The following is a 25,068-nucleotide window of genomic DNA, read 5'->3' as shown; positions in this document are numbered from 1 at the left end:
TACAACTACTAATGATGGGGTGCTCTCACTTTACAGTAATCTACTGTCAGGATAACCCCTGTGATTTTCTTTAAGAGCGGTTCATTTTGTAAGCATGTTGGGTAGCAAAAATGATGATGATGATGATGATGATGATGATGATATATTAATGAAAATGATGTCATAATGAGCTGCCTCTATAGTCTAGGACTGATTGTTGTAAGACACAGAGTGATGCTAGGAAGGTTAGCACTAATAATGCTGCTCATCTCCCCCTTCCTTTCACTGGGGTGGAGCACCACCTTCCTGTCTATGTGTTTTAATAATAATATACAGACCATTGTCTGCTGTTTTCAGTCTCTGTAAGATAAGAAAATACCCACATACTGTACTGTTATGCTCCCAAGTAATTTTTTCAATTTACCCCTGACAGGTAAGACTGACCACATACTAACAGTGGGCTGCTATTCTTTTCTGATTTTACACTATTCTGCTTTTGCCAAGCACTTTCATAAGGTAACGTACATGTATCTGCCTCTGTGAAACTACATGTTTTGAGTACCTACCAGGAGTAAACCGCTGGGTGTTTCAGGCCAGTGTTTCTGGGCTGGATTTGGCCGTGTTGGCATCAGGGTTTTGGACATGCCGGTCGGTGCTACGGTTGCTGGGTGTAGTCTTACCCATCAGGCGCCGGCGGAAGTGGCCGCTCAGCAGGATGTAGATGACGGGGTTGAGGCCACTGCTGGCGTAGCTGAGGCAGATGGAGAGGTAGTAGCAGACGGAGTAGGTCAGCGTGGGCCGGGCCACGCCTAGGTTCACCAGCTGGATCACATGGTACGGGCCCACGCTCACCAGGAACACGCCCACCAGCACCAGGACGGTCCTGGTCAGGCGGACAACGCGCTCCCGTGGCACACTGCTGCTGTATCTGAGAAACGAAGGAAACAAAGGTGACCGCAAAAGCCTGTAGTGTGACCATTTCACAACTGCCTTGGGACCCTTCCACAAAAATCTCAGCACCTTTTCACAACCATCTCAGGAGCGTTTCATAACCACCTCAGAAGCATTTAATACCCACATCAGGACCATTCCACAACCACTTCACAACCATTCACCAACCACCTGACCTTCCCACAACCACCTAAGAACTATCCATCAGAGGACCATTTGACGACCAACTCAGGAACATTTCATAATCTCCTCTCGACCATTCCACAACTACCTCAAAACCACTTCACAACCATGTCAGGACCATTTCACAGTAGACAAAGTAAAGTAGCATTGCTGGAGATAACAGTTTCATAAATATTCACATGGTGCATTACAGCGGGCTGTGAACAAGCCCCCCAGCTGACTGTAGATTAGCAGCTTGGTCTGATTGTTGATGGGTGCTTGTTCTGCCTTCGAAAGGGTGTTAGTTCCACCTTGGGTGAGGGTGGGCTTCAAGGCCTTGACTCGATTTAATCTGCTCGTTTGATCCGCCAGTCAACAGCGATGAAGTATTCCACACTCGAAGATCAAAGCCCAACCTGCTTTAGCACATCAGAGACTTTCCCACACCTCAGAGACCCTCTGATTCCGGCTCCCTGTGTGTTTACACAGATTACTGCATCTGACCTGGCTCTGACGTGTTGTGGGGCCAGGCTTGCCGCAATCCCATGTGATTCATACAGCCTCCTCACTTCTGACATCATCACATATAAGCTGTTTGTTCCCCTGGAGTCAGTTTGACGGAAACATGAACTCTGCTTGAACTCAGAATCTCCATCCTTGTCTGAGTCTATGCTCCTGTGACTAAGTCCCCGTGTCCCTTTCTGTGTCTGTGTCTGTTTCTGTGTCTGCTGTGTCTCTGTGTCCTTTTCTGTCCCTATCCCCCGTGTCTGTTGTCCCCAGCTCAATGGGCTGAGACTCACCGACGTGCTGCGTTGTTCTGCCGGTACATCCTCCAGGTGTAGCTGAGGATGAGGATGTAGGAGACCAGGAGGAGGGGGAGAGGCAGGAAGAAGGAAGTGGTGCTTTGATAGAGGGTGTACCTATTAAGAGAAGGGGGTGTTAGGGCCTCATTTACATCGATGACATCCATCCAATCCAATCACCTGCACAGGGGGGACAGCACAGCCAGTGAATTTGTATGCAGTGCATTATTTCTCTTGACAGTACAGTAAAGACTTCAATTTGTAGTAATGACTTGTCTGCTTTAATGAACACTTGTAACACAAATTGGTATCCTTTGCATTTCCTCTTTATCAAGATAGATTTATTCAAAATTACAGCATATTTTCACAGCTGGAAACAGCTCAGTTGTGAAGCTAACATTAATGAAAGGGAAAATGTTTCCATTTAACCACCAGCAAGTGGCATATCCAGGGAACCCAGTCAAAATCAAGTGACTAAAGACCAAACCAAAATACCTAAAAGATGGGTGGCACAGCTCTGGACCTTACCAAAGCACCTCGTGGGGGGACATCAAGTCAAAGGAGCAGCTCTCCAGCCCGTCTTGGAAGCAGATGACTTTGGAGTAGACCCAGGTGGGCAGCACTAGAATAAGAGAGGCAGCCCAGATGAACAAATTGATCCAGATGGACTTAGAGCGAGTTCTGAGGGCCATCAGGCGGAAGGGGTGAACCAGGGCCAGGTACCTGTGTGATACACAGACAGGACAGAATGGAGGTGGGGTGTCAGAGAATGGAGCTCACCAACAGGACATGTAACTAAAGAGTGTGTGTGTGTGTGTGTGTGTGTGTGTGTGTAAATTTCAACTAACACTATGCATTTGGGTCAGTCAGTGCTAGTACACATTCTGTATACTGTATTTTCAGCTTGAAATGTTGCTAGGTGACATTTATACTTTTACATTTGTTAAGCAACTGTAGTTCAGTTATCCTTCTTTGTAGTATAGTGTAATATAAAATGCATATTACATTTATATGCATGTTGCAAAGTTTTACTTCACAACTTCATATAAGTTGCAATACCCTTGAGACTTTTCAAGCTATTGAGGCTCGGCTTCAATCCGTGTAGAAATCCACATACAGTTTACATCGCATTAGAGTGTGTCCTTCTCCGAATCGCTTTGGCATAAACACTGATGAAAAATGAAAGAATCTTTCAAGGCAGATGTGTGACACGGTAGGGGCTGCCTCTGTTTACCCACAGCCCCAGATGTGTCCTCTGGAGGTCCCTGAGAGCATAAACAGTGTGCTCTTAACTACAAAGCACCTGGTGAATTTCATTAGCGATTCTGCAAGCTTCCATCACGCTGGGCCCAGTAAGCAGTTAAGTACCAGAACCATCCCTGAAACGGAGTGATAGCAGCTCTGTGGTGAATTTTCTCCCTGCCAGTCCCTATTCCTCTAAAGGTTTATGTGAGACACCACTGAGAGACTGTCTGGCAGAAAGTCTCAGTCCCTCACACTCCTTACCAGCACACAGAGATAGTAGCAAATACACTGGACCTCCATCCACAAAAAAAAAAAAAAATCAATTTTCATCATCGTTTCAAAGGTAATTGGAATCTTGGGACTTAACGTGTGGACTGTTTGAATGCATGTCCAGATCACAACATAAGAGTAGTTATATGACAGTAATTATTATCACAGTAATTATTACGGGCACTGCGTGATCGTCATGCAGTGGGGGTGGTCCATTGCACTTCTGGTAGGAACACAGAGAGTGATGATTGCTTTAACAGCAGGATTTGAAAATTGTTTGGTGCCTGCTTGCTGTGTATGAGACAAATTTGATTTTAAGGCATCCTTACATGTCCGAAACTGTGATGCCTTTTTGCTCTTTAGTCATCACACTTATGCGTTATGTTTGTGTATGTGTTATGTTTGTGTAACCCATGATGTTCTGGAGCCCAGGGCTCGGCCCACCACCCTGCTCATGCGCTCAAAATGTCAGTTTCTTGACTGCTGGTTTCTTTGCCTGTGTAATAGACTGTTTTTAATTCATTGGATTTCTGACACCATCAATACCCAACTGGTCCTCTCCTAAGGTCCCAGTCCCTGTATGGAGAACACCCAGACGAGGACATAGACCACAGGATGGGACAGTCCATCAGATGAACACTGTCAGTTTGTGCCATAGACAGTTTTCAACAAGATGAATTCATACTTAGTACCAGACTGTAATACAAAGTGGATTAAAACCACAATGAGCCTACACTCGTGTAGCAGTATTGATGAAAAAGACGGAAAGAGAGCAGACTGCTTTCACACAAGCATAATTTCATGCCAAGCTCTACCCTTCTTCCTCTGACGAGGACCCTGAGACTGCCCTGTTCAAAAGCTTTCACATCCGACTAAAGAAACAACTCTGGGGATAAACAAACTTCGGTCGAGAAAATGACCTCTAAACAAACCATTAGTGAAAGCATACAGAGTCTACACAAACAGCTCTGTGGCAATGGTGCTGTGACATATTGAATCTAATTACAAAACAACATTGATTCAACACCGACTCATACTGGAAGCACTTCAGAATATAATCGGTTGCAAGACTTATTACAGCGTGCTTGAAACAATTTCTCCCTTAGCGCTGGGCAGATAGAATGCCTCAGAAGCAGACACCTTTCCCCACACACAATTATCCCCTTGCACCTTAATGCTGTCCTACAAAGACAGCACCATAAAGCTCTGCAGTTCAGTGAGGACCAGGCACTACAGCATGGAGAGTCTCACAGGACTCCCCTCATCCAGAGGTGGCCAGGTTTCCGCCTCAGTTCTGACACACACTCTCATCTCCCAAATCAACTCTTGATTAATTAAAAGAGAGCGTTTGACAGCAATTACAGCAAGTGCTCTCACTGCCACCCGCTGATGCAGTTTGTACAAGAGTGGGGTGTGGGTCAAAGAATGTGGAAACACAGCTAAATTTGAGCTGCAGTCAATAATCTGAATAAAACCCACTTGGTCCAAGTATGGTTTTAAGTGCAGTGTGCATTCAAACACCTGATCAGAGAAGACAAGGGTTTTCTACATATTGCTCTGACACTAGGCTGATGCCTTGGAAACATCTGTAATGTGCCCATTGTCTGAACTAAAGATGAGACAAAATGATTTCTCAACAGGAGCAGCATCAGAGCACACTCACTGTGACGGGTTGAAAAAATGATTAAGAACAGAGTCTTAGGTAAGACGTCAAGTAGGTTTAGATGTGTTGCCAAATTTACGTTCACTAGCTGGGAAGGCAGCACTATATCAGCTGCACAGAAATGCTTAAATGGTCAGATTTAACTGTAAAACCACTTAAACCTGAGTGAGGGGATCTCTCAGCTGCTTCTCAGGTAGTCTCTCTCTTGTCTCACAGGTAGTTTCATCTGTTTCTCTGGTAGTCTCTCTCTTGTCTCTTATGTGGACTCACCAGTTTCTATTTAGTCTACCACTGCCTTTCACAGGTCATCTAATTTGTTTTTCACACAGTCTCTCTCATGTTCCTCAAGTGCCTGTTTCTCAGGTGTTCCCTCTCTATCTTCCACAGGTTATCTCACCTGTTTCTCAGGTAGTCTCTGTGTTGTGTTCTGGGTAATCTCACCTGCCTCCGAGGTATGCTCTTACCTGTCTACGCTCATGGCAGTCATGATGGCAATGCATGCGATTTGGTTGCACGTGTCGAGGGAGGTGATGATGGTGCAGAGGGTGCTGCCGAACACCCAGTGGCCCTGCCGCGCCCACTGGTGGATGAGGAACGGCATGACAGTCACATGTACCAGGTCAGCCACAGCCAGGTTACACATGTAGATATCAGGGACGGTCTTCTTCCCTGACCTGCATCAGCGTTACATCATACAACCTACAATCAACATTTATACAATGTTACACAAACAACATCTTCTTTACTTCATTCTAGATGACACCTGAACCACAATGTTGGACTTACATAAATGATACAGAACAACATTATTACATACATGATTACTTATTTATTAATTAATTAAATTATTAAATTAAAAATTAAATAATTTATTTTGTTCAGTAAATGACCAGTGCCTATTTTGCTCTTGATATACAGTCCTTGTGCTGAATAGCAGGTCCAGCTGTAAGGTCTCCCAGTCCTTCTGGATTGTTTGATCTTCAGTCACTTACTCTTTGTCAGCTGACAAATAGCTGCTTTCATGCAGTCTAAATTGCCTTTGTTCCTCTGAATTTTTTCCCTTTGTTCCTTTGTTTTATTTCATGTAATTTACAGCACTACAGTTCAACTCCATACCTTCACAAAATAAAACCATGTACATCTATGAAGAAACATACCCCTTGTAACCTTCACTAAAATGTTCAGACAAATAAATACATGTGTAATATAAATAAAATACTAGAATAAATGTAATCCATTTCTATTAGCGGACCTAAGTTTATAAATTGTATACAAATGCAACATTTGTGAACTTCAAAGGATGTGTATGCCTTCGAAATCCTGATTGCGTTAGTTATAAGTAGAATCACATACCCTCGAGGTCCGGAGGTTATTTCCTCTTAACTCATGACATAATTCAAGCCTTGATTTATGACATCATCCTTTTGGATGATAAATGATTTTGAACAGTGGATGGGCGGAATACCCTGAATTGATGCAGCTGTATTGGACAATACCTGATTGCATTACACAACAAATATTAATGGCAACATCAAATAAACATCTTGAAATAGTTTTAAATAACAGTATCAACAAAAATCTCACAAAAAATAATAAAATAAATAAAGTTAGCTCTTGAGGAAAAGTAACAATTCTAAAATCTCCAAATGTATACAAATGTCTTTATTTATATATTTTCTTGGGATTTGTAAAATTAAAAGTGTATGTTTTCATCGGGCACAGGAACAGGGTGTGTTAAAATTTCCATGAAATATACAAATAGAGCTTTTCTCGTGTGGATGGATGTTTCTCTGTTTGCCACATTTTTAGATAAAAAGTTCAGAGAGAAACGTCTTGTTTCAGCAAAGTAATTTACTCCAGATCAACACTGTGCCCCAGCAATCCAAATTGCCTCATGCGCATGCTCTCCTGAAAACAAATTAACGTTTTAAACATAACTTTTGACCTATTTAAGATACAGAATAGAATAGAAAAGCAGATAGACATGTATCTCAGGTTATTCTGGAATTGCACCTACCGCAAGATGGTCACCAAAACGAGAATATTTCCCACTAGTCCGGTTGAGCATAAAAAGCCAATGAATGAGGGCAGCACGGTGGTCTCAGCGATATAGACAAAATATTCAGTGTCGCCGCGGTCTCGGATACCCCGCTCATCACTCCAGGAGCGGTTTGCGATTCCGCAGGATCCGTTCGCGGACAAAGTGCAAGCTTCAGCCATGGTCCTACTTTGTTTTCAGGGAAAAAATGACTTACTGGGACAAAACATTCATATGAAAATTACGCGACAGTTATGTGAAGCTGAAGTGCATAAGGTTAATTGTCAAGCATAGCTCCTGCCGTACATCCTGTGCCAAGCTGTTTTCAAGCTCGCACAAGTGGTTCCCTGCTTGCTCACGAGTTCAACTTCGCTTAGGCACGTGAACAAATGGGTTTAAAAGTGGATGCTCATGCATGGCAAAGCACCATTGCAAAATCAAGTATGTCGGGACACCTGCAAGAACGAACGGAACCACCAGCAAAAAATGAATTCTGATAGACTTAGATGACAGTGTAATTTCATAGTATCGAGATTTAAATGTAGATTTCCTTCTATAGTCACTGCTGTTCATTACAATTCAGTTGCCTTTTGCGGATTATACACATATCGTTCACCGACACATTAATTGATATATAATAATTAATGAATATGTAAGCACAACAGTATGTCAGCATAGACCTGTTTGCTCAGCATTTGGTCATCTCTGTTTATGCAGTCTGGTATTGAATGTATGGGTGATGTCATGGGCGTCATTTACACTGGGGACGCTGGGGACATGTCCCCACCACTTTTTGTCATGGCCCATTTTGTCCCCACCACTTTAAAAAGGTATGAGCACGTCTAACCTGTCGATGTCCCCAGCACTTTTCAAAACTGGCACCCATGGGTGATGTACATATGTCAGCTTGTTGTTTCACTTCACTGTGATCTTGCAATCCCTGATTATTTACCTCGGATACCAATCAAGCACCATAGCACTGCTGTGAACCTCTCCAAATCTTGTGCCAGCTCTGTGAATTTGTGCCATCCACATATGGGAAGGTGCCATTGTCCAGTTCCATCAAGATACTTCACATTCAGGGGCTATAAATTAATATTTCAAGATTAAAAGTAAATTTATATTGTATATTATTGTTCTAACTTTTAAAGCCGAACCTTGTACTTTTTCCATCAGTGCGCATCATCTTGTGTGAGTGTTTTTTGACAGTACGGAGAATAAATTGATATATCAGAATACAACAGACATGATTGGCCATGCAGTTATATCCATGGCATCACTGTGATGAGAGAATTTACATGAGGTTTGTCTAACTGTTGAACTTTACCCACAGACAGTAATCATGTAGAGTGCTGACATAGTAAAGCTGACATGAGAACTAAGAAAAGAAGAAAAACAATCCTTCATCACCAGGGACACAATCGGCATCAAAATACAGACTGGTGGGACAAAACACATAGATATTGCCTATAACAGGTATTAAATGTATAACCCTTAATTTGCTTAAACCCATGTGCCCAGTTCATGAATTAACAGTTGTCTTAAGTTGGGTAACTGTAGGAGATGGAGAGTACTACACAGTCATCACATCTCCAGCAATGTAATCTTCGAATGCAAAGATCCCCTCTACCTTTATTATCATTATTCTGTCTCCTTATGTACTCTATAACATTGTATGTATATTTGTTTGCATTGCATTAATAATATGTTAGTTAAAACCATTGGTGTCCATATGCATTCTGGGTGTCTATCTACCAAGGTATCTTGTTTATTGGCTAGTTACTTAAGTTGTCTATAAATGTAACCTGGCATAAACACATTCCTTGATCAATGGTGTTTGTATAATTACATATAACCACAATATATGATTTTTATCTGTCGTAGATGTCAGGAGTGTAAAGATAAGAAAAAAAAGGTGTGGAAAAAAAGGCTGGTGTCTATTCATAGATACCAGTTCTCATTCCTGATTTCATTACAGAGGAAAGGAGCCAGTAAGTATCAGTTGTAGCACACCTACAAAACACCCCTTGTGTCAAACAGATGAAAGACTGGTAAAAAAAAAAAAAAAAAAAAACTGGCATTAATTATTAGTTCTCTCTGGAACTAAAATACAGGAAACTGTTTCCTAATTGGAATTATAGACAGAAGAATTTTGCAATGGAAACAACTGTCCCTACTGCCCAGAATCATAGGCTTTAATTAGAATCTGTGGGTTGGGACAACAGAGACAGTTTTTTCAGTTCAAATTTCTCTGCCTGTGTGCCTACTGTACAGGGCTAGCTCTGGTGTTTCTGTGCATACATTACGAGTTTGTACATGTATACATACACTATATGGCCAAAGGTATGTGGACACCTGACCATCACACCTATATCAGCTTATTGGACATCCCATTCTAAAACCATGGGCATTAATATAATGTCCCCCCCCCCCCTGCCCCTGCAGCTATAACAGCCTCCACTCTTCTTAGAAGGCTTTCCACAAAATTTTGGAGTGTGTCTGTAGGAATTTGCACCCATTCAGCCAAAAGAGCATTTGTGAAGTCAGGCACTGATGTTGGACGAGAAGGCCTGGATCGCAATTGGTGTTCTAAATCATCCCAAAGGTGTTGAGGTCAGGGCTCTGTGCAGGCCACTGGAGTTCCTCCACACCAAACTCATCAAACCATGTCTTTATAGTCCTTGCTTTGTGCGCTGGGGCACAGTCATGTTTGAATAGAAAAGGGCCTTCCCCAAACTGTTGCCACAAAATTGGAAGTATACAATTGTCTAAAATGTCTTTGTATGCTGTAGCATTAATGTTACCCTTCACTGGAACTAAGGGGCCTAGCTCAAACCCTGAAAAACAGCCCCAGACCATTCTCCCTCCTCCACCAAACTTTACAATAGGCACTGTGCATTCCGGTAGGTAGCACTGTCCTGGCATCTGCCAAACCCAGATTCGTCCATCAGACTGCCAGATAGTGAAGCGTGATTCATCACTCCAGAGAATGCGTTTCCACAGCTCCAGAGTCCAGTGGCAGCGTGCTTTGCACCACTCCAGCCGTTGCTTGGCATTGCGCATAGTGATGTTGGGCTTGTGTGCAGCTCCTTAGCCATGGAAACCCATTTCATGAAGCTCCCGACACACAGTTCTTGTGCTGATGTTGCAGCCAGAGACAGTTTGGAACTCTGTAGTAAGTGATTCAACAGAAGACAGGCGGTGGTACCTGCTTAAGCACTCAGCGGCCCCACTCTGTAAGTTTGCGTGGTCTACCGCTTCGTGGCTGAGCTGTTGTTGGTCCTAGAAGCTTCCACTTGACAATAATTGCACTTACAGTTGACTGGGGCAGATCTAGCAGGGGAGAAATTTTGCGAACTGACTGGTGGCAAAGATGGCATCCTATGACATTGCAACGTTTAAAGTCACTGAGCTCTCCAGTACAACCCATTCTACTTCCAAGCTTTGTCTATGGAGACTGCATGGCTATGTGCTTGATTTTATGCACCTGTTATTGGTGTGGCTGCAACACCTGAGCTCAATAATTAGGAGGGGTGTCCACATACTTTTGGCCATATAGTGTATTGTAAGACCTTAGCTGAGCACATGCAATAGTTTGCTATTCCCCATGTCCCTATAGACTTAATTTATTTGAATGTGCTCCTCATTAGCTAATCTAAGTTTCACTTCTCTTTCCTCTCCTCAATATAAAATAAGGGTAAGATGAGGTGTCTTAATGAGGACATCCTTAGTGTTTTACCAAGCAGAAATACTTCCACACCTTAAATAACTTATTTTCTGATTTATCTAAGTATTTGTCTGCCATTCACAATGCAGACACTTACTTAGATAAATCAGAAAATAAATTCCTTTGCAAGATTATATCTACGTTGCATTAAAACTGTGTCCCTCTGAAAACTGGACACAGGTAGCTGTGGCCTGCATTTGCTTAGCAGATTGGCTCTGTCCTTTCTCTGGGCGGTTTTCTATGTTCTGCTTTCAACCCCTACAGCCTTTCCTTTTTTCATGCACTCGTGTTATGACCGCTGATTCAATTTAAACATGAAAGTGACTCATGCCGCGTTCAATTAAAAGAGGGTATTTATTGATCTTTTAGTCCAGATGACGACTTCTCAACTCCCACTCGGCGACTGGCCAATTTAGGAAGCTGTAGAGGGCCTTTGTAGGAGATGAGAGGACTTTTCAGCGTGAAAGCACAGACTGCAGAGCAGCCAGTGACCATTTGTGTGCCTGCCTCATGATGTATTACAGAAGAGGTGGCCCCAAGAGGGGCATGACTGTAGGTTGGAGTGGCGCTGAAACCTGTGGCTAGAGCTCTTACTGTAAGTTTAGAGACACGGCCTAGTGTGCTCCCAGTTGAGTTACTGCAGCTAACACATTCGTCAGCAACAAGCTCTTCGAAACCTGTTCCTGTGGGATCACATCGGCTCAGGCTCCCAGTCTACTCTTAAAGCTCGTAACAGTGCACGAAAGAAATGTAGAGCACTTCTCCATTTATTTAAAAAAAAAACTTTTTTGGAATTACAGAATCTGTCTGTCTGCCTTGGTCATATAACCAACCTAAAGACTTCCCATGCATTTCATCCCTCTCATCTTCTAGGTATCCTGGAAAGATTTACTGTCTCCAAAAACCTCTGAATGTTTAAATGTACATTTTCAATCTCTGCTGTAATCAGCAGATATCTTAAAACAGCCACTGCTTTGAACTGTAAAGAAAATAAACAAAGTATCAAGTTACACGAGTCCCTGAACCCTCTGATCCTCAGCTGAACCCCTTGATAAAGAACAATTTATGTTTTTAAAAATATCAATCACCTGTGATGACAGCAATTGACAAATAGATCAATTGATAGATAATATCATACAGTATATCGTTTAACCAGTTGTCAGTCTGGGCTTTATTATCACATCTGGCAGGGTTGGGATGCATATCACATGACTAATTAATTAACTAATATACCTTTCTTTGAGGCTCTACAGCCTATTATCAAACCACATACGAATTATCCGCACAGCTTAAATGGGAGTAACTGACAAACAATTCTGTTTCACTTCCAATTGTGAAAGGGAGTCAGTAGGTCCTTCAACTGAGCTTCACCTCCACTCTGGTAATACAGTTGTTCCATCACCAGCCTATGTGCCTCTTGTGTCTCACAGTGATGGCTGCCGTATATGTTATGTGAAAAGGCTTGTAGTCTTACAGACTTCAAAGTTCCCCTTTGTGGTACTAAACAGTGGCAGCAGGGACATACTCAATGACAAGCACACACAGGTGCGCGCGCGCACACACACACACACACACACACACACACACATCCAACACACATACACAACCAACAGCTAGCACACAAAGAACACATGGCCAGAAGACACCTTGAGTTAAACATGTATATTCATTTAATACATTATGTTTTTCTATCAGCAAAGATATTCAAAACATTCTCTACCACTGAAACATTTAAAACAGTAGATAGTTTAAAGAATTACGGGCTTTCCACTGTCCCTTCCCTGGTCATACCCTCTCCCCCTTGTGCTGCCTTTAAATACTCTCCCTAATCCTCCCTCCCCGACTCCAGTGTCACAATTTGCAGGACTGCACGCCCATGGCATCCTCTGGCCAGCGGTAGGAGTCCACGGCGAACTCGTCGTAGTCAGTGCTGTAGATCAGAGAGCGGATGAAGGCCTCCTTGTCCTTGGGCTCTGGGTTCAGCGACGCCATGTTGTGCTTGTACGCATACTCCACTATCTGTGCGCAGACAAACACAGAAAGATCACTCAGCACCGGCAGCGAGACGCTGTCCCTGCGCTCAGCCTCAGGGTCAGCTGCAGAGTGCCGTTTTTCACTCCTCCGCTTTCACTGTTGCTGAGCTTCTTGTCCTTACTGTTCTACCAGTTTCCATGCCCCTTTGTGGAGCTGCACGAGTGCCAGTGCCATTCTTTCTTTCATCCCTCGCACAGTACCTGGCAGAGTGGAAGGAAACGCAAGAAAGGTCCTCACCTTCACAGCCAGCTTGAAGGACACGTCGCGGATGGTGCTGAGAGGGGGGTACAATCTCCCCTCAGACAGGTCTTTCTCTGTCACCAGGGAAGCAATGGTCTTCCAGAGACAAAAAAAAACAACACCCACCATCAATCTACAACATCTGCATCACTACATAGCATCCATATCCATATACAACATCCACACTACAATATCAATATCAACGTACAGCATTCACACAGATTTGAACACATCCACATCAATGTACAGCCTCCACATGTGTATACATACAGTATGTATACAACAGCCACACCCATTACACTACACATACTCATATATAACATCCACATCAAGATCCACACAAACTATACAACATGCACACCCGTTAAAATATCCAAATGAATGTACAACAAGAGCAGGAGGCACTTTGAGAGGGGTGTAGATGGGGATGGGAGGGGGTGTCTGTCTCCATGGTGATGGCAGGGTTTACTCTACGTGTGTGATATTAACAGTGCCCAGAGCCCCAGAGACTGATTCAGTTAGGTAGAGACGCCAGAAAAGTGTCTCTCATTAGCGACCGCGTATCAGAAACATTCCAATCAGCGTTTCAATCTCTCGGGCTAATTACTCCCTGTCCTCTTTTGGGCACTTCAAGTGCTTAATGGTTCCAGTCCTCTCGGGTTTAGTAACGCAGCTGAAGTGCTTACACAAGTCTGGCTGAAGATGCCTCTTAAATAGCACGTTTCAAGCACTCCTCATCGTCGAGTGCGCAGCACCTCTTTCTGCCCCCCCTTTTTTTCCATATCCCTTCCTATCTTTTACTGACTCCTGCAATCTCTCCATTCTAATTACAGCCTGTCTGTCCTCTCTTATTCTCACCCACAACAGGGCCTGTAATTACATATCCCGTCATTCTTAATACAGGAGGTGAGGGAACACAATTAGTGTCCAGGTGACTGGAATGGGTTACCCTCCCCAGAGTCCTGCGCAGGTATACCATCCAGGAGCCCCACTGTCAATGGGCCTGTGAATTTGATGTGATTTAACATTTTCCCATATCTGTGTTGGCCAGACCACCATTTCACATGTTCTGTGCACACTGCGGTTTGTAAGACAATCTCGATCCATCTCATCCAACAGCAGAGCCATGGTTGTTATGGACATGGCTGAAGGAGAGCGTCACAATTCCCTCTGTCATCCATCTGTGTGTTCTCTCTGTACATGTCAGCAGACATGCTTCAATCTGACAGCAAGAGACACTAAATGCAATTTCTGTCCGGGATATGGTCCTTCACACAATGTGTCACAGCTGCCAATGTGGCACCACTGATTTGGTCTCTCCATGATATTAAGCAGGGCCATATTCCTTTCATGTGTGAGAGACCCCAGAGAGTGCGCATGCTTGCTGTGTGTGTGTGTGTGTGTGAGTGAATGTATGTGTGTGCACATAGTGAATGAATGAATGTGTGTGTTTTAAGTGTATGCATGATTGTGTGTTGTGAACATTTAGTGTGTCTGCTTTCCGTGTGTTTAAGTGTGTGTGTGTGTGTTACCTCCGCAGTGAGGAGGAAGACCTCGTCAGTGATGTGGCGTAGCGCACAGGCGGTCACTCCCAGGCCGACCCCAGGAAACACATAGGCATTGTTGCCCTGACCAGGATAGAACTTCCGCCCATCGGTGAGGGTCACGGGATCAAACGGACTCCCGCTGGCAAAGATCCCCCGCCCCTGCAACACACAGAGAGCAAAATCAGAGAATTCAGACGAATACTCTACATATACACTCGCATCCTGGCTGGCAGAGTCAGTCTGAAAAGCTGAAGAGATTAAAGGTCGGGGTTACCTCTGTCAGCGTGTAGCACTGCTCAGCGGTGCACTCAGCCTTGCTGGTGGGGTTGCTGAGAGCGAAGATGATTGGCCGCTCGTTGAAAGATGCCATGTCCTTGATGATCTGCTCCGTGAAGGCACCAGCAACGGCCGCCACCCCTGGAGGAGAGTGGGAGATGACATCGTCAGCGTGAGCCGCCGCTGTCAGACTGAAACAGCTCTCTGTCAGACATGCTTACCACATGTGGTCATTGCCCAGCAAAGGCCCTTGAACCTCCAAAGGATGCACGTTTCCCAGACAATCTCACGGTTAAAATTTCACAATGTCATGATGAAAGCACTTTGAGGTTTGCACACCTATAATTGCTGTGGGCTTCAGTTTCTGCACAACGTCCTCCAGCTTCTTCATCTGAGGGTGCTCATGAGCAAACCTTTCCTTCTCGTGCGTCAGATGATCACGTCCCTGTGAAGAGAGGACAGTAGAGAGGTTATAAATAGAGACCACTGTCATCTAGCCATGTAAATCACCCCCTCCCCAATACTCAACCCTTTCCAGGGACATTTCTGTCATTCAGAATTTCCTTGAAGTAAAGGCTACGCGTTGCCCTTACAACATAATGACATGAAAGCAGGGCGATTGGTCATGGAGCTGTTTGCTGTCACCAGCACCCTCTTGTGGGAGATATATTCATTACACTATGGTCAATCCCTCACCATTTACGGTTATGACTCAGCACAGTAAGCCTCACATACAACTCCACAGACCACTACAAATCAAACAGGCCATCTGTAATATGCGGATGGATTTTTTAATGCTTTACATGCTTTATGCAACTCTATTTCACAAGTGATAATTGTATTTACCAGGCTCATCTCACTGCGACAACCTCTACACTTGTGCACTGGTGCTGAGGCAAGACAAATTCAGTGCTCCAGCACTCTTGCATGCAGTCAATGGCTATTTTTCGCACAAGAGTGGAGTAGGTGCTCAGTGGAGGATAGGTGCTACTCCACTGACATCATCAGATCATCAGTAGGATTCCAATTATTATCAGCAGATCACACGACCAGATTTGAATCCAGACTAGGGGTCCGCCTACACTAAAGGCAAAACCTTAATGACTAAGTAAGCCCAGAGTGTGGGTTACTATCATACCACAGATCACACAAATCACACTCTACCTTCACATGTCACATACGTATATGTATAGGATGGAGTGGGCTTTATGTGAAAAAACAAAATCCTGTTTCTATTTGCTGCATTTTAATATGCAACGTTCTACACCACCAGAGGGCAGCAGTGACAAGATGATCGGGAGTCCATCCGACAACACACAGAAGCTGCACCCAAACCATTACTGAAGTGACAAATGTTTCTCTAATAGTGACTCAAAATGTTGCCTGATACCTGGGTTAGTCAAAAAAATTTGCTGCTGTCAAGATCAGAAGTTTTAGCCAGTGACAACAACACTGTCAATAATGAGTTACACCAAGTAGTCACTGTGCTGTCAGTCAAGAATTTCACCGTAGTAACTGTGCTGTCAAGCATCAGGCTCACCATGGTGCCTGCACAGTAAATGAGGAATGTCTACAGTACTGCTCACAGATTCACTCGCTAATAGAGTACTCAGTCAGACTGGCTTGCCAGCTCACTCAGACTGGACAGGATACTCATTCAGACAACATACTCAGGGCACTCAGTCAAACAGGCTCGTGGACTCACTCAGACAGGCCAACAGATACACTCAGACAGGCCAGAAGTACTCACTTAGACAAGTCAGAGCACTATTTACACTTTGACAGAAATCATTCACACTCTGCCAAAGGGACATGACTGCAGGGGAAGTGAGGGGTGCTGGGTCACCTTGACGATGAGCCCCTTGGAGTCAACCATCCAGATCTTTTTCAGGCTCTGCTCTCTGGGGATTCCCTCCTTCTCCATCGCCATGGTGATGAGGTCAGCTATTCCCATTGCAGCCTGGGTAAAACCAAACAAAGGAGGCCAGTGTGAGGCGCCAGCAGACACGAGCACAGGAGCTGCCATCATCCTGCTGTAACAAACGCCGTTACGAATAGCACACTGCAGCTATCTGTAGTACTTATTTCATGATTTACACTGATCACAGCATGACTCAGCTCAGATCTACGCTGCTCTATGGTTTTCAAACTAGTTTTATGGTGATGAAACAGTACAAGGTGCTCTTTAAGTATAAATCAACCCAGCTGCTGACCTGCCTAACTCTATACCACTGACGTCAGTTACGCAGGGTAATAGCACTTTGGAGTCGTTTTGGGATTTCTGGTACAATCATCCATTGCGTCTAAGAGAGAACCATAGCTGCATGTTGGTCCACACACAAACAGACCATAAACACCAGAGGATGGAGCAAACTGAAAAAAATGTCCAGTCATGTTTGGAAATGGGTTTGTAATTCCAATGTCTCCCCAAGACAAATTATCTTCGGTTTATTTCCGTTTTATTGTCGTGTTTTACTAGGACAGGGTCTAGTGAGCACTGTGTAGCTGGACTCTGTGGTAACGCTACTGTAATTATGTGTAATTATGTGTAATCAGGCCGCCATGGTGTTGCACTGTAAACGGAGCGAATCCTACAAGCACAGAGAGGTCCCTCTCCCCTTGGCTTTGGCACATACCTCCCCAGCACCCTGGAACAAAATGGTATGGTCCGACATCCTGCTCTTGGTGATGCGAAGGGCAGCGAGGAGGCCGGCCACTGCCACTGCAGCTGTACCTGGGGGGGGAGGGTAGAGGGAGTTGCATACCTTCATACAGGCAGTACCAGAGAGACAGACAGATCCGTGGATAGACAAACAGAGAAAAAGAGAGAGAGCCAGAGAGAGATAGAGAGACATTTGTAGGGGGGAGGGCAGGGTAAGAGAGGAGACAAGGTAGGGGAGATAAAGAAAAAGAAAGACACAGAGAATGGGAAAGAAAAAGTAGAAAGGAGCACAGGTACAGAAGCGTGCACTACCACAAAAGGACCCTTCTGAGAGACAGAGGAGACGGTGTGGTCTCAGCTTTGTTTTTTTCGGCAGAATTTGCAAAGATGTTTGCTCAGGAGAATCAGAGAAAATGTGGTTTAAATTACCCTTCAAATCACTGGCTACTGTGATTAGGCCTAATTCCCCTGGAATGCTGGTTTTTGTTTTAAAGAGACGGCCTAATGGGCCTTAGGATATGGTGTGACTGATACTGTGGTCCCGTTTAACCAGAACAGAACATTACTGCTCTTTTCCGTTGGACCAGAATTGTGTGTGTGTGTGTGTGTATGTGTGTGTGTGTGTGTGTGAGCGAGTGTGTGTGTGCCAGTGTGCCAGTGTGTCAGTTTCTCATTGGATCACAGAAGAGAGATGCATGGAGGTACCTTGGATATCATCATTGAAAGTGCAGTACTTGTTACGGTACTTGTGCAGCAGACGGAAGGCATTGTTGTTGGCAAAGTCTTCAAACTGGATCAGACAGTCCATCCCATACCTGCGGATTACAGAGCACCAGTTCAGACAGTACCTGTGGATTACATTAGACAGTGCAGACGACATGCGTGCTCACACACACACTCAGACACACACACACACACACACTCACTCACACACACACACACACACACACACACACACACACACACACACACAGTAGGAATGGGAGAAACTTGGGGCCCAGTGCTGTCTTTTCTCATGTAGAGGGCGCTCTTTCACCATTGAACATCACAGGAACATTGGACAGGAGGAGAGCAGCTCAAAGTGAGTGATGAAGGCGGGGCAGTGAAGAGTGAGTGATGATTAGAGGAGGTGAGTAGGTATTGGTAAAAAGTGGGGAGCATGCAGTGAGGAGTGTAAACGAATAAATGTGATTGAGTGAGGAGTGTGGGGTTGCGTGAGTGCTCTCTTCTGGCAATATGGCACATTGATATGAACAGTGTCATGAACAAAAGTCTTCCTTGGACTCTCGTAGATCTATCCTGATTATTGAAAAATCACAACACACATACAGTTCCTTCTACAAACAATATTATTTTCCACTTTCCACTGTATCCCTGGTCATACAGGTGTTACTTCCCTAAATGTCACTGTAACTACAAGCAACATTTCTCCAGTAAATTGCTTTACAGTGACAACAACCAATAACTACAGTCATCAGAGCAATATTTTCCCACTGAAACGCGTCACTGTAGATGCAGAGGAATGACCCTACATGGGAGAACGCTCACCTTGAGAAATCTGGAGAAATGCCACAGCTCTGGGATTTACACTCACAGATCCCGCTAATAAAAACACTGACTTATTTCAGCAGCTGACGCTGCTCCTCCGCAGACACACATCAGATATTAACAGAAAGAACGCAAACACTGGAGCACGGCCTGAACCAGCTCTGCTGCATTGAGGCCTGTATGAAAGGCAGCACAGATCTCTGCCCTCTGGCCAGCGGTGGAGGAGAATACAGGGGATGAAAACAGCCAGCGCTTTGCAGAGAGAGAGGCTCTGAAGATGAGCACCTTTCATCTGAGGCCTTTCAAAGCTGCCACCAGCCGTCTCTAATAGACGCCGTAATCACAGCTGCGGAAAGTGTGGGGACGAGAGGCCACGGTGCCTGATGTCTGTAATTAAAACGCACACACACTCACACACACTTATACACATGCATGTTCACGCAAATGCACTTCATACATCAGTCCACAGATACACACACACACACACACACACATGCACGTGCACAGACAAACAGAGACACAGCATCCACATATATACACACACAGACACACACACACACACACACAGACACAAACACACATATACACACACACCTACACTTCAAAGCAAGCCAAGCATCTCCAATCACACTCGGGCCAGGAGCCTTTCTCTGACTACAAAAACTGTTCTGGTTAAAATCCCTGCTTCCCTGAGCCAGGACGCTCGGCCAGTCCCGCCACTGTATAAACAATCACCCATGAATTCAGCAAGCTACTTCAGAGTCCACCTCACACCTAAGCAAAGGGCTACCAGCCTCCCCACCCTCCGGCATAATCCATACAATAATATTACCAAATCATTCAAGATAACAGGCAGTGTTTATACGATTCCCTAAATTAGCTGGAACAGTAAACTCAATCCCTCTCTCCGTGTTAGGTATTTTACAGTCGTACGCCAGGGAAACGCACTGTGTAGAGAGACGGCTACAGGGATGGGGTCTGATGAGGCTTGGGTTTCAGCGGAGGGGGGAAACTGAGGATGGATCACAGTAACAGTGTGAACTCCAACAGAGAGCACAGTGGGCGCAGTCAGGCTGGGGGAAGGGGCTCTGAACGCTGGCCTCTGAGCTTTTTCCTGAGAGGGAATAATGGCTCCTTTTCTTACAGCACGAGCAACAGATCCCCTCCCCAGGGTTACGGCACTTTATTGAAGAAATCAGTGTAACTGTCCTACCAGAAGAGACCTGTAGAAACACTTTGGGTTTATTTGCTGACAGCCTTCATTTCCACGAGGAATCCGTGATGGTGGAAAAAAAAAAAGGTCGGAGTGAGTCAGAGAGATGCTATCCAACACGGATCTAATAACTTCTTAAAACAGGACCGCATCAAGATTTATGAAGATGTACTTTCTATAAAGGGACAACTACAGCGTGGAGACGATGTAGGTGGAGGAGACACCGGAAAGCAACAAACCTCCATAAACTAAGATCAAATAAGCATCACGCCTGCGCTCTGCGTTGGCCTGGAGAAATGTGGGAGCCCTGAGGGGCTGTAACAGAAACAGGGCCCTCTGGTGTGCTTCAGAATGCATCACCGTGCTGCCGTGCCAACTGGAGAACTGCATCACTGGGACAGTCTCTGTGTGTGGATGTTCCGTCTAAGAATCGTTACTTTGTCTCCCCATATAGTTCTCTCTTAGTCACAGAGTAATAGAAAGTACAGTTTTTTGGCAGAGTTCATCATTCATTCACTATTCTCCATTCTCTCCCCCAGTTTCACTCCCCTTCTCTGACTCTCCACCATCTTTCTCTGCCTCTCTCTCTCTGTCTCTCAACTCCCCCCATCTCTCTCCCTCTCTCTCAGGTCTCAAGTGTGTGTCAGTCCCAGCTGCGGGTCTCAGAGCGGGTTGCTCCCTGCAGTTTTCAAGCCTTGGGGAAAACAAAGCTCTTGCCGGCCCCTTTGTTTTCACGGGCCCGTTCTCCATTCGCTCTTAAGCCTGTTGTCTTTCACTGTCGCCCCGTCTGAATGGTGCTGTCCCACAATGCACCACTCAGCCTGCTGTAAAACAGACAGACAAAAGGGGCAGACCCCGGGGGCTCGGAGGCCCGTTTGATGGGACGAACAGGACGGGACTCGACTTCGGCCTTACACACGGGAGTGTGGGGGGGGTGATGGGAAACGACTCGGTGACAATAGAGACACCCAGACCCGAGGCACAGCCGACTCCTGCACCTGGTGCTCCATAGTGACAGAGCTGAGCCCAGCGCAAAGTCACACACGCTGACTCTGAGCCGCTGTCAGGGCAGTGTCTCCCTTCTCCTCAAACACCCGGGAGACAGGTCACTGTGGTCACTCAGCAGAATGCATCTTAGACTGCCTCCTGGACTCCTACAGAAACCAGCCCTTTTTTAGGCAAAAGATTCAGACCCAGCTGAGAGGTCCCAAATAGCCTGGCCATCGTCTGCTGATACCATGCAGGGACAGCACATAGTATAAGCTCCTGAAGTGTGGAGAGGCATCTCCTACAACACAGGACGGCAACCCTCCCAGTGCGGAGCAGCAGATCCTACAGTGCGGAGTGGGTCGCGGAGGCAGACAAAACCCATGGCACACCGCCACTTTGCAGGCTACAATGACCAAGAGCTGCAAAAGCAATCGGCCATCATCATCTCACAATACAGTGGTCTTTTTGTTCCGAACAGTTTTATTATTCACTGATTTATAACCTGTGCGAATCAGATACGTTCTTATTGTAGGAAATAATTCTCAGACAGAAACAGTCCAATATCCGTCTTTTGATGGAACAACTAGGGTTTCAGTCTGCCGGTCCTTTAAACGGAGCGTAAATGTGTTTCTGTCATGCTGCTCGGATTCACAGCAGATGAAATGACTGTGCAAGGAGGCGCTGGTGACCCATGTGGCAGATCACTCAGAGCACAGCGCGCCTGCAGACAGTGGGATGACGGGCGATCTCGGGCTCGGCTAGGGATGGTAACTCCATCTCGCCCGACGCGGGGGTGAACTCCACACGCTCCCAACGTGAAGCCAAATGAAATCTGAACTATTGTGTAAAATATTCCGGAAGTCTCCTCTTCTTTCCTGCGAGACAGAAAAACTGAAAGGGCATGAAAGACTGCTGTTCTCCTGCACACATTCCAGGGACCCAGCGACTTAGATACAGAGGGTCACGGACGAGAGAGCTTTGTCCAAACACATATGTCTACACACACACACACACACACGCGCGCGCGCACACGTGCACACGTAGACACACGTGCACACACATACACACATACACTCACAGACACACAAACACACACGCACACACATACGCTCACAGACACACAAACACACACGCACACACACGCACACACACACACGCCCACACACACTCACAGACACACACAGAGGCAAACATCATATCCTATCTAAACCAAAGTGCTGTTGGTCAGCTTCTAAACCACCTGAAAGCCTAAAAGAAAAACCCCAGAGATCCCACAGATATAATCAGAAGAGTATACATCATTGCAGATCTCATCAGGATGAATTATGTCTCTGATTATGTCCCTCTTTTCACCACATTATTCCTGTGGTTTCGAGTGCACCCCAACCACCCCCCCTCAACACCCCCCCGAGTGTTCTCCCAACCCCTGCAGTCAAAAAAGTCTGGTTCCAAAGCGCTGGCTATTGTCTTGGCATGCCAGTGACATGACCTGAAAAATTAGGAGGGAATTCTAGACTCGTCCAGATGGAGATGGTTATTGCCTCAGATGTCTTACAGGGGAGTGATCCTGTGATCAACACTGGCCACCATGTGGATGCACGGGCTGGCCAACCTGGGCCCTCCGATCGGACTGCTCACAGAGATGTGGTCAGCACTGCTCTCCTGCTTTTGGGATGGAAACCACTGGCTGTGACCAGCATTCCTGTACCCGCCTGCGGAGGAAGCTGGGAAGGCTGTCACAGATCTGTGGGGTCTGACTTATAGCTGCAGGCTGCGTAAGGACTGTTGTGCTCGCCAGGGCTTATCTGGAGGCAGAACTTTGTTCTTCTTGAGGCAGGTGGGGGAGTTAGGCTATGACTGGCAGCTCTTTGGCGGAGGCTTCTCCTCACAGCGGTGATGCCTGAGGTCTGTAGCAGTGTGCTGATAGCCTGAAGGCTGCTACAGCTGGAGACACTGCAGGGACACCATGTGACCGAGGATGTGCTTATTCAGGAGTCTCAACCCTCTTTTACTGGAGGCTGGCCTAAAATGAGGGAATTTACCCCACGGCTTCACCATGACAGGAGCTATCAGACTCAAGCACATTCTGCAGTTAGATAAAGAATTTTGGAAGACAGCAAAGAGGAGTCGGCCAGAAATCCAGCTGTTTGTTCCGTTAGAGAATGCAAGCGATTGATGTCATGCCTCGGTGTGGTGGAGATGCTGGATGGAGCTCCAGCTAGTGGGAGCAGGGGAGCTCAAGACACTGCATGGCCCTCCATTCTGGTGGGACCAGCTTTCCAATTCTCTCAAAGACCCTTCTTCAAAGATGGAACCCCCTGCTGATGTAATTTTTTACATAGACTGAGTGGAAGCCTAAGAGCATTAAGAGAGAAAATGCGGCATGCAGCTGCTCGTGTGTCAGTGGTAAAAATTTTGAGGGACAAATATTCGATAGTGCAGTTGAATCGACCCCTGCAATGAGGACAATTCATACACCCAGTTGTGAGGCCTGTAGTGTGTTCCACAAGTGGTTTTCTGCTCCAGCTCAGCCCAAGCATTAGTCCCAAACATGTTTTTTTGAGGCAGGGAGGAGAATTTGGAGCCTTGTGAAGTGTGGATCTTTTCATACATGAATGCCACAGACTGCTTCCTCTCTTTCAGCTTCTATCCAAATGACTTGTGTCTTTTCATGTCATATTGGAGAAGTGTTTCCTGGTTTAAAGTTGAGTTTGTAAATTTTGGACAGGCTCAGGCCATATTGACAAACAAACTGCATACTACTGGTCTGATAAAATTATCGGCTGCCCTCTGCCCTCCCTGGACGACATATCCAGATCCTGCTGCCTCAGTAAAATTAAGGCCATCACAGGAGACTCCTCACATCCCGCCTATCACCTGTTTGACCTGTTGCCCTCCGGACGGCGCTTCAGGTCAATCAAGTCCCACACCACCAGACTAACCAATAGCTTCTTCCCCTGGGCCATACGGACTGCTAACAAACACTGACACACACCCCCCCCCCCCCCCACCCGCTACCTCAATACAACTGTGCAATTCTACTGTGCACTTTAAGTAGTTTTTTAAAAAGGCCATATTAATGCACAAGTTTCTCTTTATATTTCTTTTTATTTACAATGTATTTGTATTTTATTGTATTTATTGTATTTTATTGTATATTTTGTCTATTTTGTCTATTATGTCGTGTGCCTTATTTGTATTGTGTTGATATAAATGTTCCACAGTGCGCTGTTGTTGCAGACCACCCACAATTTCGTTGTACCCCCACCGTACAATGACAATAAAGTCTATTCTGATTCTGATTCTGATAGGCATAGCGATGTGGTGAGGATTTCTGATAGTTTCCAGAATAGAAATAGAGTTTGCATATTATTTGCTGACAAATTATTTGCTGAACTCTGAGTCTAGGCGGTGCATAAATCACAAGCTGTGTTCTTTTCCTCTTCTTTCCCTTCATGAATCTACAAGATAGATCGCATTTCACTGGCATGGATTTATAACTAAAATATTTTTAAACTTTTAATAAAGTTTAAATGTCAAGTCTCTGTGCCTGTCTCTCTCTTCCTCTCCCTCTCCTTCTTTCACCCTCTCTCTCTCTCTCTCTCTCTCTCCTGGACCATATTAATATAGCTCAGCTGAGATTCCTCCAGGGGGAGAAAGTCTTTCATCAAACTTCATAACAAATCCATCCCTGACATTCATCTTGGAAACACAATCCCC

General features: G+C 45.3%; 2 protein-coding genes across 3 annotated transcripts in view; both read right to left on the bottom strand.

The window, feature by feature from the left end:
• Positions 1-567: 567 nt before the first annotated feature.
• Positions 568-7,293, bottom strand: mchr2 (melanin concentrating hormone receptor 2). The gene is made up of 5 exons (XM_036539563.1): positions 7,091-7,293; positions 5,538-5,747; positions 2,424-2,618; positions 1,893-2,012; positions 568-907 (listed from the first exon to the last, which is right to left on the bottom strand). The coding sequence occupies exons 1-5, from the start codon at positions 7,291-7,293 to the stop codon at positions 568-570; spliced, it is 1,068 nt and encodes a 355-aa protein (XP_036395456.1).
• A 5,321-nt stretch (positions 7,294-12,614) lies between these two features.
• The window catches only part of me1 (malic enzyme 1, NADP(+)-dependent, cytosolic), a 64,205-nt gene continuing 51,751 nt past the window's right edge, over positions 12,615-25,068 (bottom strand). For both annotated transcript variants that reach the window (XM_036539115.1, XM_036539116.1), the window contains exons 7-14: positions 18,303-18,412; positions 17,572-17,669; positions 16,782-16,895; positions 15,275-15,380; positions 14,934-15,076; positions 14,645-14,818; positions 13,110-13,208; positions 12,615-12,857 (exon numbers count right to left, since the gene is read on the bottom strand). In XM_036539115.1, the coding sequence (XP_036395008.1) occupies positions 12,690-12,857; positions 13,110-13,208; positions 14,645-14,818; positions 14,934-15,076; positions 15,275-15,380; positions 16,782-16,895; positions 17,572-17,669; positions 18,303-18,412 (1,012 nt within the window). In that variant the 3' untranslated portion in view covers positions 12,615-12,689. The remainder of the gene's footprint in view (positions 12,858-13,109; positions 13,209-14,644; positions 14,819-14,933; positions 15,077-15,274; positions 15,381-16,781; positions 16,896-17,571; positions 17,670-18,302; positions 18,413-25,068) is intronic.

The sequence above is a fragment of the Megalops cyprinoides genome, chromosome 10 (assembly GCF_013368585.1).
Source record: "Megalops cyprinoides isolate fMegCyp1 chromosome 10, fMegCyp1.pri, whole genome shotgun sequence".
NCBI lineage: Eukaryota > Metazoa > Chordata > Actinopteri > Elopiformes > Megalopidae > Megalops > Megalops cyprinoides.
The sequence above is the reverse complement of the archived record's forward strand: the minus strand, read 5'-3'. Positions and strand labels throughout refer to the sequence as shown.

Bases quoted from the DNA above. Each gene is read 5' to 3' on its own strand.
- mchr2 (XM_036539563.1), bottom strand. From the start codon at position 7,293: ATGGCTGAAGCTTGCACTTTGTCCGCGAACGGATCCTGCGGAATCGCA. The intron at 2,619-5,537 runs GTAAGAGCATAC...TGTATCACACAG, and splicing joins ACTGCCATGAGCGTAGACAG to GTACCTGGCCCTGGTTCACC. The intron at 2,013-2,423 runs GTAAGGTCCAGA...TTCTCTTAATAG, and splicing joins TCCCCCCACGAGGTGCTTTG to GTACACCCTCTATCAAAGCA.